The 12,974-nt window shown below is 37.2% G+C and overlaps 1 protein-coding gene across 1 annotated transcript in view; it reads right to left on the bottom strand.

The window, feature by feature from the left end:
* Window positions 1-12,974, bottom strand: part of Spidr (scaffolding protein involved in DNA repair) — a 329,743-nt gene that overhangs the window by 111,205 nt on the left and 205,564 nt on the right. The window contains exons 9-10 of the mRNA XM_013009242.1: window positions 4,648-4,834; window positions 2,825-3,075 (exon numbers count right to left, since the gene is read on the bottom strand). Of these exons, the coding sequence (XP_012864696.1) occupies window positions 2,825-3,075; window positions 4,648-4,834 (438 nt within the window). The remainder of the gene's footprint in view (window positions 1-2,824; window positions 3,076-4,647; window positions 4,835-12,974) is intronic.

Here is a 12,974-nt window from a genome sequence, read left to right as displayed (position 1 = left end):
TAAAGAGTACATTTCTTTTTGAACCATGTTACCCTTGAATTCATCCAGTTTTTCCCCTCCTGTCCTTACTCACAAGTTGAATAGTTAATTTTCAACATAGTGTCCAGTGAGTACCACTGTTGCCTTTGTTCAACCTTTGTCCCATCACTTCCCTGTCCCCCCTCACCCTCCCAAAGATTGATAAATGAGCAAACAAGACAAAAGGAAAAGAAAACAAAATCAGCAACAAAGAAGCCCGGGGTGCCGGTGGCTCACGCCTGTAATCCTAGCTACTGAGGAGGCTCAGATCTGAGAATCATGGTTCAAAGCCAGCTGGGCAGAAAAGTTCGTGAGACTCTTATCTCCAATTAACCACCAGAAAACCAGAAGTGGTGCTGTGGCTCAAGTGGTAGAGTACTCGCCTTGAGCTGAAGAGCGCAGGATAGCGCCGAAGCCCAGAGTTCAAACCCCATGACCACCAACCACCACCACCAAAAAAAAACAGCATCAAAGAAAAAACCCTCCTGTCTCCATTTCCTGGAGTTCATCTCAATAAATATTATTTTATATGAAGAGATAGGCATATAGGTTGTTCCTTTTCTAAGAATATCCTCCTTTGGTCTCACTCTATGTGAATGCCTAGAAATCAGTAAATTTTTGATAGAACCTTTTGAGGTTATGTTTCTGGTGATGGATGTTGAAGTATGGATTTGTAGCAGAATAAAAATTAAAAGTATATATGCATCTTTATCAGATCAGTCACCTCTTTTACTTGCTTTTAGACAAAGTAAGAATATGAACAAACATCCTGTTTTTATGGTGTGTTATTCCTCTCCATATCTTTAATTCCAATTTTTGCAAAAATATTGAAGAAATATTATTGATTAGAACTTCAGACACCCAAAGATTTCTCAACAGTCATGTCTTCAAATCCAAGGCCAAATGCTATGATTCTCTGATCAAAGTTTATTTTCTTACCAAGTCCAATCTAATGCTATAGAGGGAGTAAATTTTCTGGCTCAGTTTAGCCTAACCCAAGTTCTCCATCCAAATCACTCGAAATTAATTTTCTTTTTGATGCTAAATACTATCACCTTGTCATAGAAGACCTTATATTCCATTATACCTTTCTTTTTTGTCCACTTAGAGTTATCATCAAGAAAGTACATTTCTGAAGTTATTTCCTCATCTGTGAAACAGGAATAATGTCCTCTATTTCAATGTTGTGCCATCTTATCTGTGCTACAAGAAATGTACCACATGACAGGAATATTCATTACTTCAGAATAACTAAATATTTCTTTCTTGCTTTCAAGTATGTGCCTGGATTTATCTTAATACACCATAAACATATTTATATGTAATATATCACAGTCTGCGTTCCAAGGTAAAAATGTAAAGCACTGACAAAAATGTAAAACACTGGCAGTTATTCACCAGACTTTAGCTTTAAATTCTCTTCAATCAAAAACTAAGCAAAGTCTGGGTGCTGGTGGCTCAAGCTTGTAATCTTCGCTACTTGGGCAGTTCAAAGCCAGCTTGAGTAGAAATATCCATGCGATTCTTCTCCCCAATTAACCACTAAAAACCAGAAGTGAAGCAGTAGCTCAAGTGTTAATGAGTGCTAGCTCAGAGCAAATAGTTCAGAGACAGCACTCAAACCCTGAATTCAAGCTCTAAGACCAGTGCGCATGCACACACACAAAGCAAACAAATCCAAACAAAACAGAAAAACACCCCACACCAGACCAAGCAACACCAACCAAAAACCTAAAGCAAGCAATAGTGAGGCAACCTAGAGACAAACTACAAGGATGTATATTGTTTGTGATACTCTTATGGAGGTAATCAAATGCAAGTGGTCAGATGTTACTTCAGTGGCTAGTGTAGATATACATTTACATGTTTCAGAACATTCTTTTAGGCATTATTAATGCACATTGTTTTCTTGGTAGTAGTGGTGATTGAACTCAGGGCTTCAAGCTTGGTAGGCAAAGCCCTCTATCATTGTCACTTGAGCCACACTTCCATCCTAAGAAATTATGGAATGCTTCATGAAGTTGCATGTCACCCTTGGGCAGGAGATTATTTTCTGTATCATTTCACTGTTATTATATGTACTGTTGAAGTGAGTACATATGCATACTATTTGAAAGAGCAGCCTTAGAATAGCGCAGATTTTCTAATTGCCATCATTCATTGAAGATATATAATATTCAATGTTGTAATGAATGGTAACCACATGAATTTGCTTTTCCAGAACAATACCAACATTTTTTGTATTTGTGTTACTCCAGTAACACAAAATGCAACATTTTCTGAGTTTAGTAGAGCTTTTTCTGAATAAATAAGCAAATAAAATCCTTTGGCATATCATATATACCAAATTTTGATGCAAGAAAATGATACACAAACCAGGCACGGGTTGCTTATGCCTATAATCCTAGCTACTTAGGAGGCTGTGATCTGAGGATTGTGGTTCAAAGCCAGCCTGGGCAGGAAAGTCATGACCAAAAAAAGAAAATGATACACAAAAATAATTCATGCACATGGGGAGTACAGTGTAGAAATTTCCCTTGGAAGAACCATTTTTTTTTTTTTGCCAGTCCTGGGGCTTGAACTCAGGGCCTGGGCTCTGCCTCTGAGCCTCTCTGTGCTCAAGGCTAGTGCTCTACCACAGCACCACTTTCAGCTTTTTCTGTTTCTGTTGTACAGAGGAATTGAACCCTGGGCTTCATTATGCTAGGCAAGCACTTTACCACTAAACCACATTCCTAGCCAAGCCCACTTTCTTAAGTACTCAGTATGGATTATTTTCCCATCCATGCCTATTTTTGCTACTCACCGAGCCCCAGGTGGGTCTGTGTTCTCTGGGAGGCTCCTCTGCTGGATTTTGGTGCCATCTCTTCCAGGAAGTGAGTAAACTCTCTGTACTATCACTCGGACCCCCACTGTATTCCATGGGGCAGCTCCCAGGCTTCCTAACATGTCTAAGAGAGAACTTCTTAGGGGAGTACCAGCTGCAAGATGCTGCTCTGTCTCTTCATGCCTGTGGCTCCAGTCTATGCGCGAAGTGGCTAGATCACTACATATAACCTGGCCAAGACATGCAAAGGAAGTTGTTTCAGTTTGGTTTATAACATATTGCTCACTTATAAACAATGTAATCCTACAGTGAATTCCTGCTATTATCCTACTTTATAGAGTTAAGTATTTCCCTTTTTTTGGTTTGCTCAAGAAAATAAATGAAAATAAAAAAGAATGTATAGTAAACATTATTATTTTGTTGGTGGTCCTGGGGCTTTAACTCAGGGCCTAGCTGCTGTCCTTGAGTTTTTGTACTCAAAGACAGGGTTTTACTTGTACAGGGGTAAACGCACTATATTAAATATGTAAGGTCTTATCTACGTGGGTTTGAATTCAGAAACTAATATTCTCTAAATAATGAAAAAAAAAAGAACAGGGTTTTACTACTTGATCCACAGCTCTACTTCTGGCTTTTTGGTGATTAACAGGAGATTAGAATCTCATGGACTTTCCTTGCTGTGCTGGTTTTCAACAGTGATCCTCAAATCTTTACCTCCCGAGTAGCTAGGATTACAGGAGTGAGCCATCATGAGTGCTAGGCAAAACACTGTATTTTTAAACAACAACAACAACAAAAGAATCATTTCATGATGTGCTTGAATGTAGAATCAACTACATTAAATATTTTGCAGGTTCACATATTCTTCCAACTACTCTCTATAAGTATATCAACAATCACAGGCAACACTCTTGAAGTGCTTACTATTATCCAGACTCTTTTCTTTATATATACTTACGTTATCCACACAATGACCAGCACAGCAGACAACATGATTACCCCATTAACTCAGATACAAAGAGACTGCCCAAGGTCACTCGGCATAAAGCAGCCTTTGCTTCCAAAGTGTATGCTTAGTCTTATGGCCATTTTATTGCTATGGTTTCACATTGTATAACTGTTTAAAAAACCCCCAAAACTTGGAGGATATTTAAATGTTACCATTAAATTGACTAGAATGCCCTTCTTTTCAAATAATCCTCCTAAATATTTCTTTCAAGTCAATGGGAGACTTTATGGTATGAAACAGGGTGAAAGCTGGTCTACCTTTTCTTTCATATTTTCCTGTCCTCAATCTGGCAATCTCAGTACTATGTGCTGTGGTGAATTCTGTAACCCAGAGATATTGACTCCCAGAGCTAAGTGTATCCCCAGGCATGTACTGTGCTCATTTACAGTGAATTTTAATAGTTTCTCAAATTAGCAGGTAACTATGGCTCAGGGTAAAAAATAGTTTAAAAAAATCTCAAGCTTATGTAGCTTTTCATATCTAGGGATACAGATATTATGGAGAATAATAAGTTTTTGAAAAGACATGAAGAAGTGTTTAAATTAAATGCTTAGATAATTAGAAAGGAACAGAGAAAACAGATATTTTCTTCTATTTTAGTAAGTCAGGAACATGAAATCCATAATCACATGCTACCTGAGCTGGCAAATATTCAGTTATAATAGAAAGATGTGGTAGGTAATATATATGTTTTGAAGAGGAAAAAATGTATATAGACTCACACCTAAGATCTTTCTAATCCACTCACAAATATTATTGCAAACATTAGCCCTCTTAGTCAATGAGACTTTACCTGGTTTTTAGGCAAATTATTTGTTAGATCCTTAATTTGAAAGATCTGGGCCAAAGTGATGCTTCTCCTTGGTAGGGGTGTATACATTTCATGAGTTGTTTTTGCATCTTCTTCGGCAACCATTTTCTGGCAAAAGTAAGCATTCAGAATAATAGGGAAACTTCCATTTGGTATAATAAGTTTCTGCCTGGAAAAGACAAATTTAGAGGCTCATTTGTAATTTGGATTCATCTTGTATTTTGATAAACCAGGAATGAAAACAGCAATGACACATTTGTTATAGATAGCTAAGACTAAGCCAGTGGACACAGTGACAATGCCCAAAATGACAGACAGATAAATCCAGGGACAGTCCACAAACTAATAGTCATCCCCAACAACAGACAGCTAGGGCCCTGCCTACAACAGAAGAGAGTAGCCCATAATGCTCAATTGTGACCTTCAGTGGAGTTGATCTTACTTTCCCAGTAAATACTTAAGAGTTTATTTATTTTTTATTTATTTTTTTTTGGGGGTCTGGTTGTGGGGCCTGAATTCTGGGCCTGGGTGCTGTCCCTCAGCTCCTCAGCTCAAGGCTAGTGCTCTACCACTTGAGCCACAGCGCCACTTCCGGCTTTTTTTCTTTTTTGCTTATGTGGTGCTGAGGAATTGAACCCAGGGCCTCTGGCATGCAAGGCAAGCGCTCTACCACTGAGCCACCTTCCCAGCTCCTTAAGAGTTTAAAGAGCCAGCAACCTAGAAACAGAAATGGACGCTGGCAAAAAAGAAGCCCCAGAAATAGTTATAGCAAAGCAGAAAAATCTTTTGATAACTCTCTGCTACAGGGAAACATCTACTCATAAAATACTCAGGAAATAACTACAAAATTTCAGGCATATAACTAATGGTGAAAAACCCAATGTTTTGCATCTACTACAGAAACAATCACTTTGATTCAAGTTAGTGTCAGAAGTTCAATTTAGTACCTGTTTGCCAATGCAATAAGGCATGAAAGAAACGAAAATAGCTAGTGCCAGTGGTTTCTTTCTATAATATTAGCTACTCAGGAAGCAGAGATCTAAGGATCGAGGTTAATGTACAATGTATTCATGCATGGATATATTAGAGTAAAACCCATTAATTTGGGCAATTATTATGTTACTAATAAAATACAGATATATAAAAAACTATGTATATAAGTAAAAAAATTATTCAGGCCCATCTGGCTCACTTCAATCTCCTTTTATCTAGTGAGTGTACGCACAATGTTACTACTGAGATGTTATAGTCCAAGAGAATCCTCTCAGAGTTGTTCAAGCTTTCCCAAGAGAGGCAGCTAGACTAGGGGAGTAAGTCAGGGTGCTTGAAGGGAAAAACTCAGACTGCTGTACAACAATCTCACTATGGAGTCAGTAGGTTGAACTAGGATGCCACACTACAACACTACAGTTATATCAGTTTTCTTTATTGACAGGAAGGGAAACTTTTAACTTTAAAAAATTTATATCCATTGAATCAGTTATTTTTCTAGATAGCATGATCCTTCCATTTATATCTATGCTATCATATACTGGTAACTGGTATGGCCTTTATAATAATCTCTGTATGAATCTGAATGCCACAATATTATGTGTCAATCAAAAAGCTTGAGGTGTATCATTAGGGTATTTGAGGTTTTTGGATCATAGTTGTTTGAGGAACTTCCATACTCATTTCCATAGTGGTTTCACTATTTTACATCGTTTCCACCAATAGTGTATAAAGTTTCCTTTTACCCACATCCTCAACAGAATTCGTTAGTTTTTGAGTTCTTGATGTTTGCCATTCTGACTGTGGAGAGATGAAATCTTAGTGTGGTTTTGAATTGCACTTCCTTTATTGCTAAAAATGTTAAAGAATGAAATGTCTTTTTACTTTTTATCACTGTCAAATGTAAAATACCTCATTAACAACTTGTTTAAGGAAATCCTCAAATTGGTGAGAGGCACTAACTTTTACTTTCCTATTAAGTTGGTCAAATACTTTCTATGTCTAGCAACTATTTAGGTCAAGAGTGTATATTGGGCACTGAATATGTAGGTTGGGACAATGTGACTAATATTAGATTACCTAACACCTTCAAAAGCAAAGTGAGGGATGGGCACTGGTGGCTCATACCTGCAATCCTAGCTACTCAGGAGGCTGAGATCTGAGAATTGCAGTTCAAAGCCAGACCAGGCAGGAAAAGTTTGTGAGACTCTTATCTCCAATAAACCACCAGAAAACTGGAAGTGGTGCTATAGCTCAAGTGGTAGAGCTCTTGCCTAGAGCTAAAGGGACAGCACTCAGGCCCAGAGTTCAAGCCCCACAACCGGCAAAAGAAAAAAAAAAAGAATTGTGGTTGCCAGAGTAACATCATCCACCTTTTATTTTCTTTTTATTGAGGACATGCTTGGGATAAGCTATTCAATTTCATTTACAACTCAGTCTCAATTGAGCCCCACCAGCCAGGATTGGAGGTAGATATTGTGCATATCTCCTGCCCTCCAGAACAGGTTGTTATGCAGCAAGCACAGTGTATAGGTGAGGACATGGTGATAGGTACACTGTGGTAGCCATGTAATGTGTATATGTATTTTGTTAACCGGCTTAATAATTTTGGGGAGAAAATTCAGTTTGTTGTTCAAAAACATAACCCTTAGAAAATGTTTTTGGAATAAATGTCACCCTTCTTGCAGCTATCCCAGGAAAAGTTACCATTTTCTTTGTGTTTTCAGTGACTTGTTAAAGTATCTATCTCCACAACCATTTCCTGAACTTTTAGAGTTACAGCAACTGTTTCTTGTTTTAACTTTAACACACTCGCTCTGCCTCCCTCTTTTCCTCCCCCCACCTTTTTTTTTTTTTTTTTTTTTTGGTCAGTTGTGGGCCTGGGCACTGTCCCTGAGCTTTAGTGCTCAAGGCTAGTACTCTACCACTGTGAGCCACAGAGTTACTTCCAGTTTTCTGGTTGTTAATTGGAGATAAGCGTCTCATGACTTTTCTACCTGGGTTGGCTCTGAACTACAGACCTCAGATCTCAGCCTCCCAAGCAGCAAGGATTATAGGCATGAGCCATCAGTGCCAGGTTCTTTCCTTTTTAAATTGTTCAACAGCATGTGACATTTGCAAAGGACTCAATAAAATGTTTGCTGTATGAATGACTATATAGTCTGTATATACGGTCTCCAAATTTGTTTCTTGTACTTTCTTACCCAGCCCAGCTCCACACGCCTAAGAAACTGATAAAAACACTGGATTAAAGGACTGTCATCTGTGATTAGTATACTATTTATAAATTCTCAGAGTATACTTTAATTCAATTCTTAAGAGGAAAAAAAAAGAACCACTGAGGAGCAGACCATAATTTACATGGTTTGTTCTGTCTGAAGAGGAGAGTATAATAAATAAATTGACACTAAGTTTCTCTATATATTTGAAGTCTAATTCTCTAAGTGTCCTAAGTGTCAAGACTGAACCTTTCCTTTCTTGAGACATATGGTCACTGGAAATGAATTTGAAGAAGGATACCATGTATTTCTGGTAATAGCTATAAACTTCATTTTCAAGCTTATATACTATTGAAAACTTTGCTAGAACTTAACAGAAAAAAATATAAGTAGCAAGTACGAAGAAAGAGGAAAAAGATAGTCTGAAGTCAGACCAACTGGTAATTTCAGTGTTGTGGGCTGGGAGTGTGCCTTTTAGAATACTTGTGTAAGGCCCTTGGTCCACTTTCTAGAACCACCAAAAAGGTGGTGAGGGATCCATGTTGGAAGTTTATAGTCTTATTTTATTTTGACCAAATAATTTCAATTTTCTGAATCATCTTTTCACAGCTAATGTAAGTATAATGCCTACCTAATGGTGTTGCTGTCAAATTTTATGACTACAGTAATATGTACAAGCAAGCCATGAAGACACACACACATACACACAAAATGTTTGGAATTAAAGCAATAGCCAATACTACTAGATAACTATCTAAAATATCTAGGTTAACTTAATTTCTCTAATGAAAAGGAGGTTATCATCGAAAAATTAGTTTTTATTTTTTAAGGTTCATGGATGTATATTCATTCCTATATACAACTGTGTAATTCTTAACAGGTTAAGAATCAATACCAGCTGGGCACTGGTGGTTCATGCCTATAATTCTAGCTACTCAGGAGGCTGAGATCTGAGGATTGTGGTTCAAACCCAGCCTGGACAGGAAAGTCCGTGAAACTCAAAACCAGCATAAAAATGGAAGTGGTGCTATGGCTCAAGAGTGCTAGCTCTGAGCTGAAGAGCTGAGGGACAGCACCCAGGCCCAGAGTTCAAGCCCCACAACCACCACCACTACCACCAACAACAAAAAAGAATCAATACAAAAGAGTAATCAGAGATAGGGAGAAAATTAAAAAAAGTTCATTATAATACTATTATAGTAAAATATAACAAAGAATCTAAGTTTCTAGGAAAAATAGAAAACAATAAACAACTATATAGGTTGGCATTAAAATTCTAATTCAGAAAATATTTGTTACAATATTATAGAAGATGCTCCTGTTTTATTATTAAGAAGAATAGACTGACTTATATGAACTATGTGATCCCAAGAGGGCAGGAGTATATACTATTAATTTAAATTTTTTTAAACAAGAAAGTGAATAATCTATACTCCTCAAATTAAGAAATTTAACCCCACAAGAAAGAATTATATACAGATAGCTTGGTGTCTTTTTCACACAATATTTTAGGAAGGGGGTGGTAGTGGTCTTAGCACACTTCCATTTCTGCTTTTTTGTTGGTTAGTTTAGAGACAGAGTCTCAGGGACTTTTCTGCTGGAGTAGGTTTCAAACCATGATCCTCTAGATTTCTGCTTCCTGAGTAGCAAAGATTATAGGTGTAAGCTGTAGGCTCCCAGCTAAAAATGGATTCTTCAAGCCTGGATATGTGAGATTACAGTTCAAGGACGGGCTGGACAAATAACTAAATAATCTTTGAGACTCCATCTTAACCAATGACCAGTGGTAGTTATGCATACTTTTCACCTCAGTGATTTTGGGGAGCACAAATAGGAGAACCATAGTCCAGGCCAGTCCAGCAATAAAGCAAGAGCCTATCTCAAAAATGACCAACACAACGGGAGAGTGGCCCAAGTGGTAGAGCACCTGCCTAGTGAGCATGAGCTCTAAGTTCAAGCCCCAGGACTCTCCCAAAACTGTATTCTCTAACTCAAATAATATTCAAATCAATTTTTTCCTTTAACAATAAACTGGCTTGTTGCTTTGATAAATTACAATTTCCTATGCTCAATTGAAAAACTAAGATTCAATCTATATCCCCTAATAATTCATATATTAGATAACATTATATATGCATACACATAATATTGTATATATATGCTGCAAATTTAGATTTATACTATAATAGCAAGACCTGGGTATATAGTTTGCTTTATAAATCCAAGACTCAAATGTAATATCTAAATATAGATACTATATTTTCAGACATGTTGTAACTAATACATATTAAAAAAAACACATGTTGCTACTAGGTACTCTAATGCTGTGATAGGCTTCCATATTCATAGTATTTTTGGCAAAGAATTATACTTGTTTTATTCACAAGCAGAAATCTTTATAAAGAAATCCAAATGTTTGTTTTAACTAGTAAAGTATACAGAGTAATCCTAAAAATTGCATGCTTTAATATCAGTTATGAGAGGTATCCTTTTAAGAAGCACCCCTATTATATATATTAGGATATATTATATCCTAATATAAATCTAAATACATTCCCATGCTGCCAGCATTACTTTCCCAAACAGCCTTAAGTTCTTATTTTAGTCTTTGATATTTCAATGTAACTCTACAACAGAAAGTTTCAAACATGCTAGACACTGATGGCTCCATCTGTAATCCTAGCTACTCACGAGGCTTATATCTGAGGACAAGGCAGGAAAGTCTGTGAGATTCTTATCTTCAATTAATTACCAAAAACTTGGAGGTGAGGTTGTGGCTGAAGTGGTAGAGCACTAACCCTGAGTGAAAAAGAGCTCAGGGTCAGATACAGTGCCCTGGATCTGAGTTCAAGCCCTAGATCCAGAATGCACACATACACGTGTACACACGAGCACACACACACATATGCACATGCACACACACACAGAAGGAAGAAATTTTCAAGTGTTACCATGAACCGTAGTCATATTGGTAATCCCAGGTAAATAATTTCTGAATTAGTAGATCTGAGAGCAAAGTCCTCTAATCTGCAATTTCTTTTATTCCTTCCCTTTATTTTTTAAACATTCAGTGCTGGGGATTAAACCCCTAGTTTCTTCCATATGAGGCACATGCTACCACAGAGCTGCACCTCTAGTCCTTGTAAAGGTCTCCTCGCATATTGATTTAGACTCCTTCAATATTTGTCCCAAAGTGATATGGCTGGATTATAAGGTTTTAGTTTTATGAGAAACTACTACATTGGCTATTGTGGTTGCACAAGCTTCCATTCTCACCCACAGTGTATTTCCCCAAAGCTTCACCAACATTTGTTGTTTTCTAGATGTCTGAAATTCTGACTTGTGGGATAGAATATTAGTATAGATTTAGTTTACACTTCCTTTATGGCTCAGTATGTTCAATATTTCTGTATTTGTTCTTCATGTATTCTTTTCAGAACTGTCTGTTTAATTTGATTGTCCATTTATTAATTGGATTGGTTTTGCTGTTCAGCTTTTTTGAGCTCTTTGTATACTGTAGATATTAATCCTTAATCTGAAGATTTTCTCTCATTCTGTTGGTTGACATTTCCTTCTGATAATTTTTGCTTTTTCTAAGTAGAAGTTGTGTTTTTTTCCCAATTGTAAAATGAATGATTTAATCATTAAAGGCACCAATGCATCAGGTTCACAAAAAGATGAGACTTCCCATTATACACAAAAAAATTCTGATAAACATAATAGAGAAAACTCTAGTAACTTAAATTTGCCTTCACATAAATGTATTAAAAACAAACTGAGGGGCTGGGAAGTTGGCTCAAGCAGAGTGCTTACCTCGCATGCATGAGGCCCTGGGTTATATTCCTCAGCACTACATAAGCAGAAACAGCTGGAAGTGGTACTGTGGCTAAGGTGGTAGGGCTCTAGCCTTGAGTTGAAGAGCTGAGCAACAGCACTCAGGCCCAGAGTTCAGCCCCCATGACCGACAAAAAACAAACAAACAAACAACACATACTCAAACACAGAGGACAGAACTAAAGCACACAACACAATAAACATTAGTTTATACATGCCTTAGTTTCATCTCTAAAGCCAAGATAGTAGCTTGCTCTTGTGACATGAGGGAGATAAAAATAATAATAGTGTTCCCAAATTTTGCCCATTAGAAACATCACACTTTTTCCATTTCTCTGGATGTCTTCGTGTATCTGACCAGCACAGTACACCTCATGAGACTCACAGCAGACCACCCCCAGTTAAGCACTGGCATGTCTCCTTCTAAGAATGGCTCACCACTCACTGATGGTCCCTGTTCCCATTCTTCCAGGTAAGAAATCTCAAAGAGTTAAAGGCTAGGGAAGACCCTGGGTTGCCTCCCCAGTGCCCCCCCTTCCCAAACACACACACACACACACACACACACACACACACACACACAACATATATATATATATATATATATATACACATACATATATACATGACAGTTTTATTCAAGTATATATACATATGTAAATATATATACATACATATATATGCACACATATATGTAAGACCTATCAGTTATCTGGGGCTTTCCTTTATCCTATCCAATAATTCCACACCACTACAGATTCTTCTCTAGAATGTCTCTGAAATATACCCAGCCCTCATATTTTTTTTAATTGTGAAAATACTGTACAGAGGGGTTACAATTACATGAGCAAGATAATGAGTACATTTCTTATCAAGCATTGTAGCCTCCTCCTTTGTTTCCCCTTCCCATCCCATCCTCCCCCGCCTACCAAAGTTGTAACCCAGCCCTCATATTTATCACAGAGTAGTAGTAATCCAGTTTTCTTACCTCAACCTCCAATTTTCTTACCTCAACCTCCAATTTTCTTACCTCAACCGCCTTCCAGTCAATTGACACACAAAAGTATCCTATTGGATTAATACATACTAAAACCTTATTCAGAAGTTCTGTTCTTTTCTTTTTAAAAAAAAATTTGGTGCAGTTTTATTTGTCCATTCTTTCCTTTTTATAATTTTTTAAATTTTATTTTCTTGTAAAGCTGCTATACAGAGAGGTTACAGTTACATCAGTAAGGTAATGAGTACATTTCTTGTCAGGCACTGTTA

Source organism: Dipodomys ordii, unplaced genomic scaffold (genome assembly GCF_000151885.1).
Source record: "Dipodomys ordii isolate 6190 unplaced genomic scaffold, Dord_2.0 Scaffold9, whole genome shotgun sequence".
Lineage (NCBI taxonomy): Eukaryota > Metazoa > Chordata > Mammalia > Rodentia > Heteromyidae > Dipodomys > Dipodomys ordii.
This window is presented reverse-complemented; position numbering and strand designations above follow the sequence as displayed.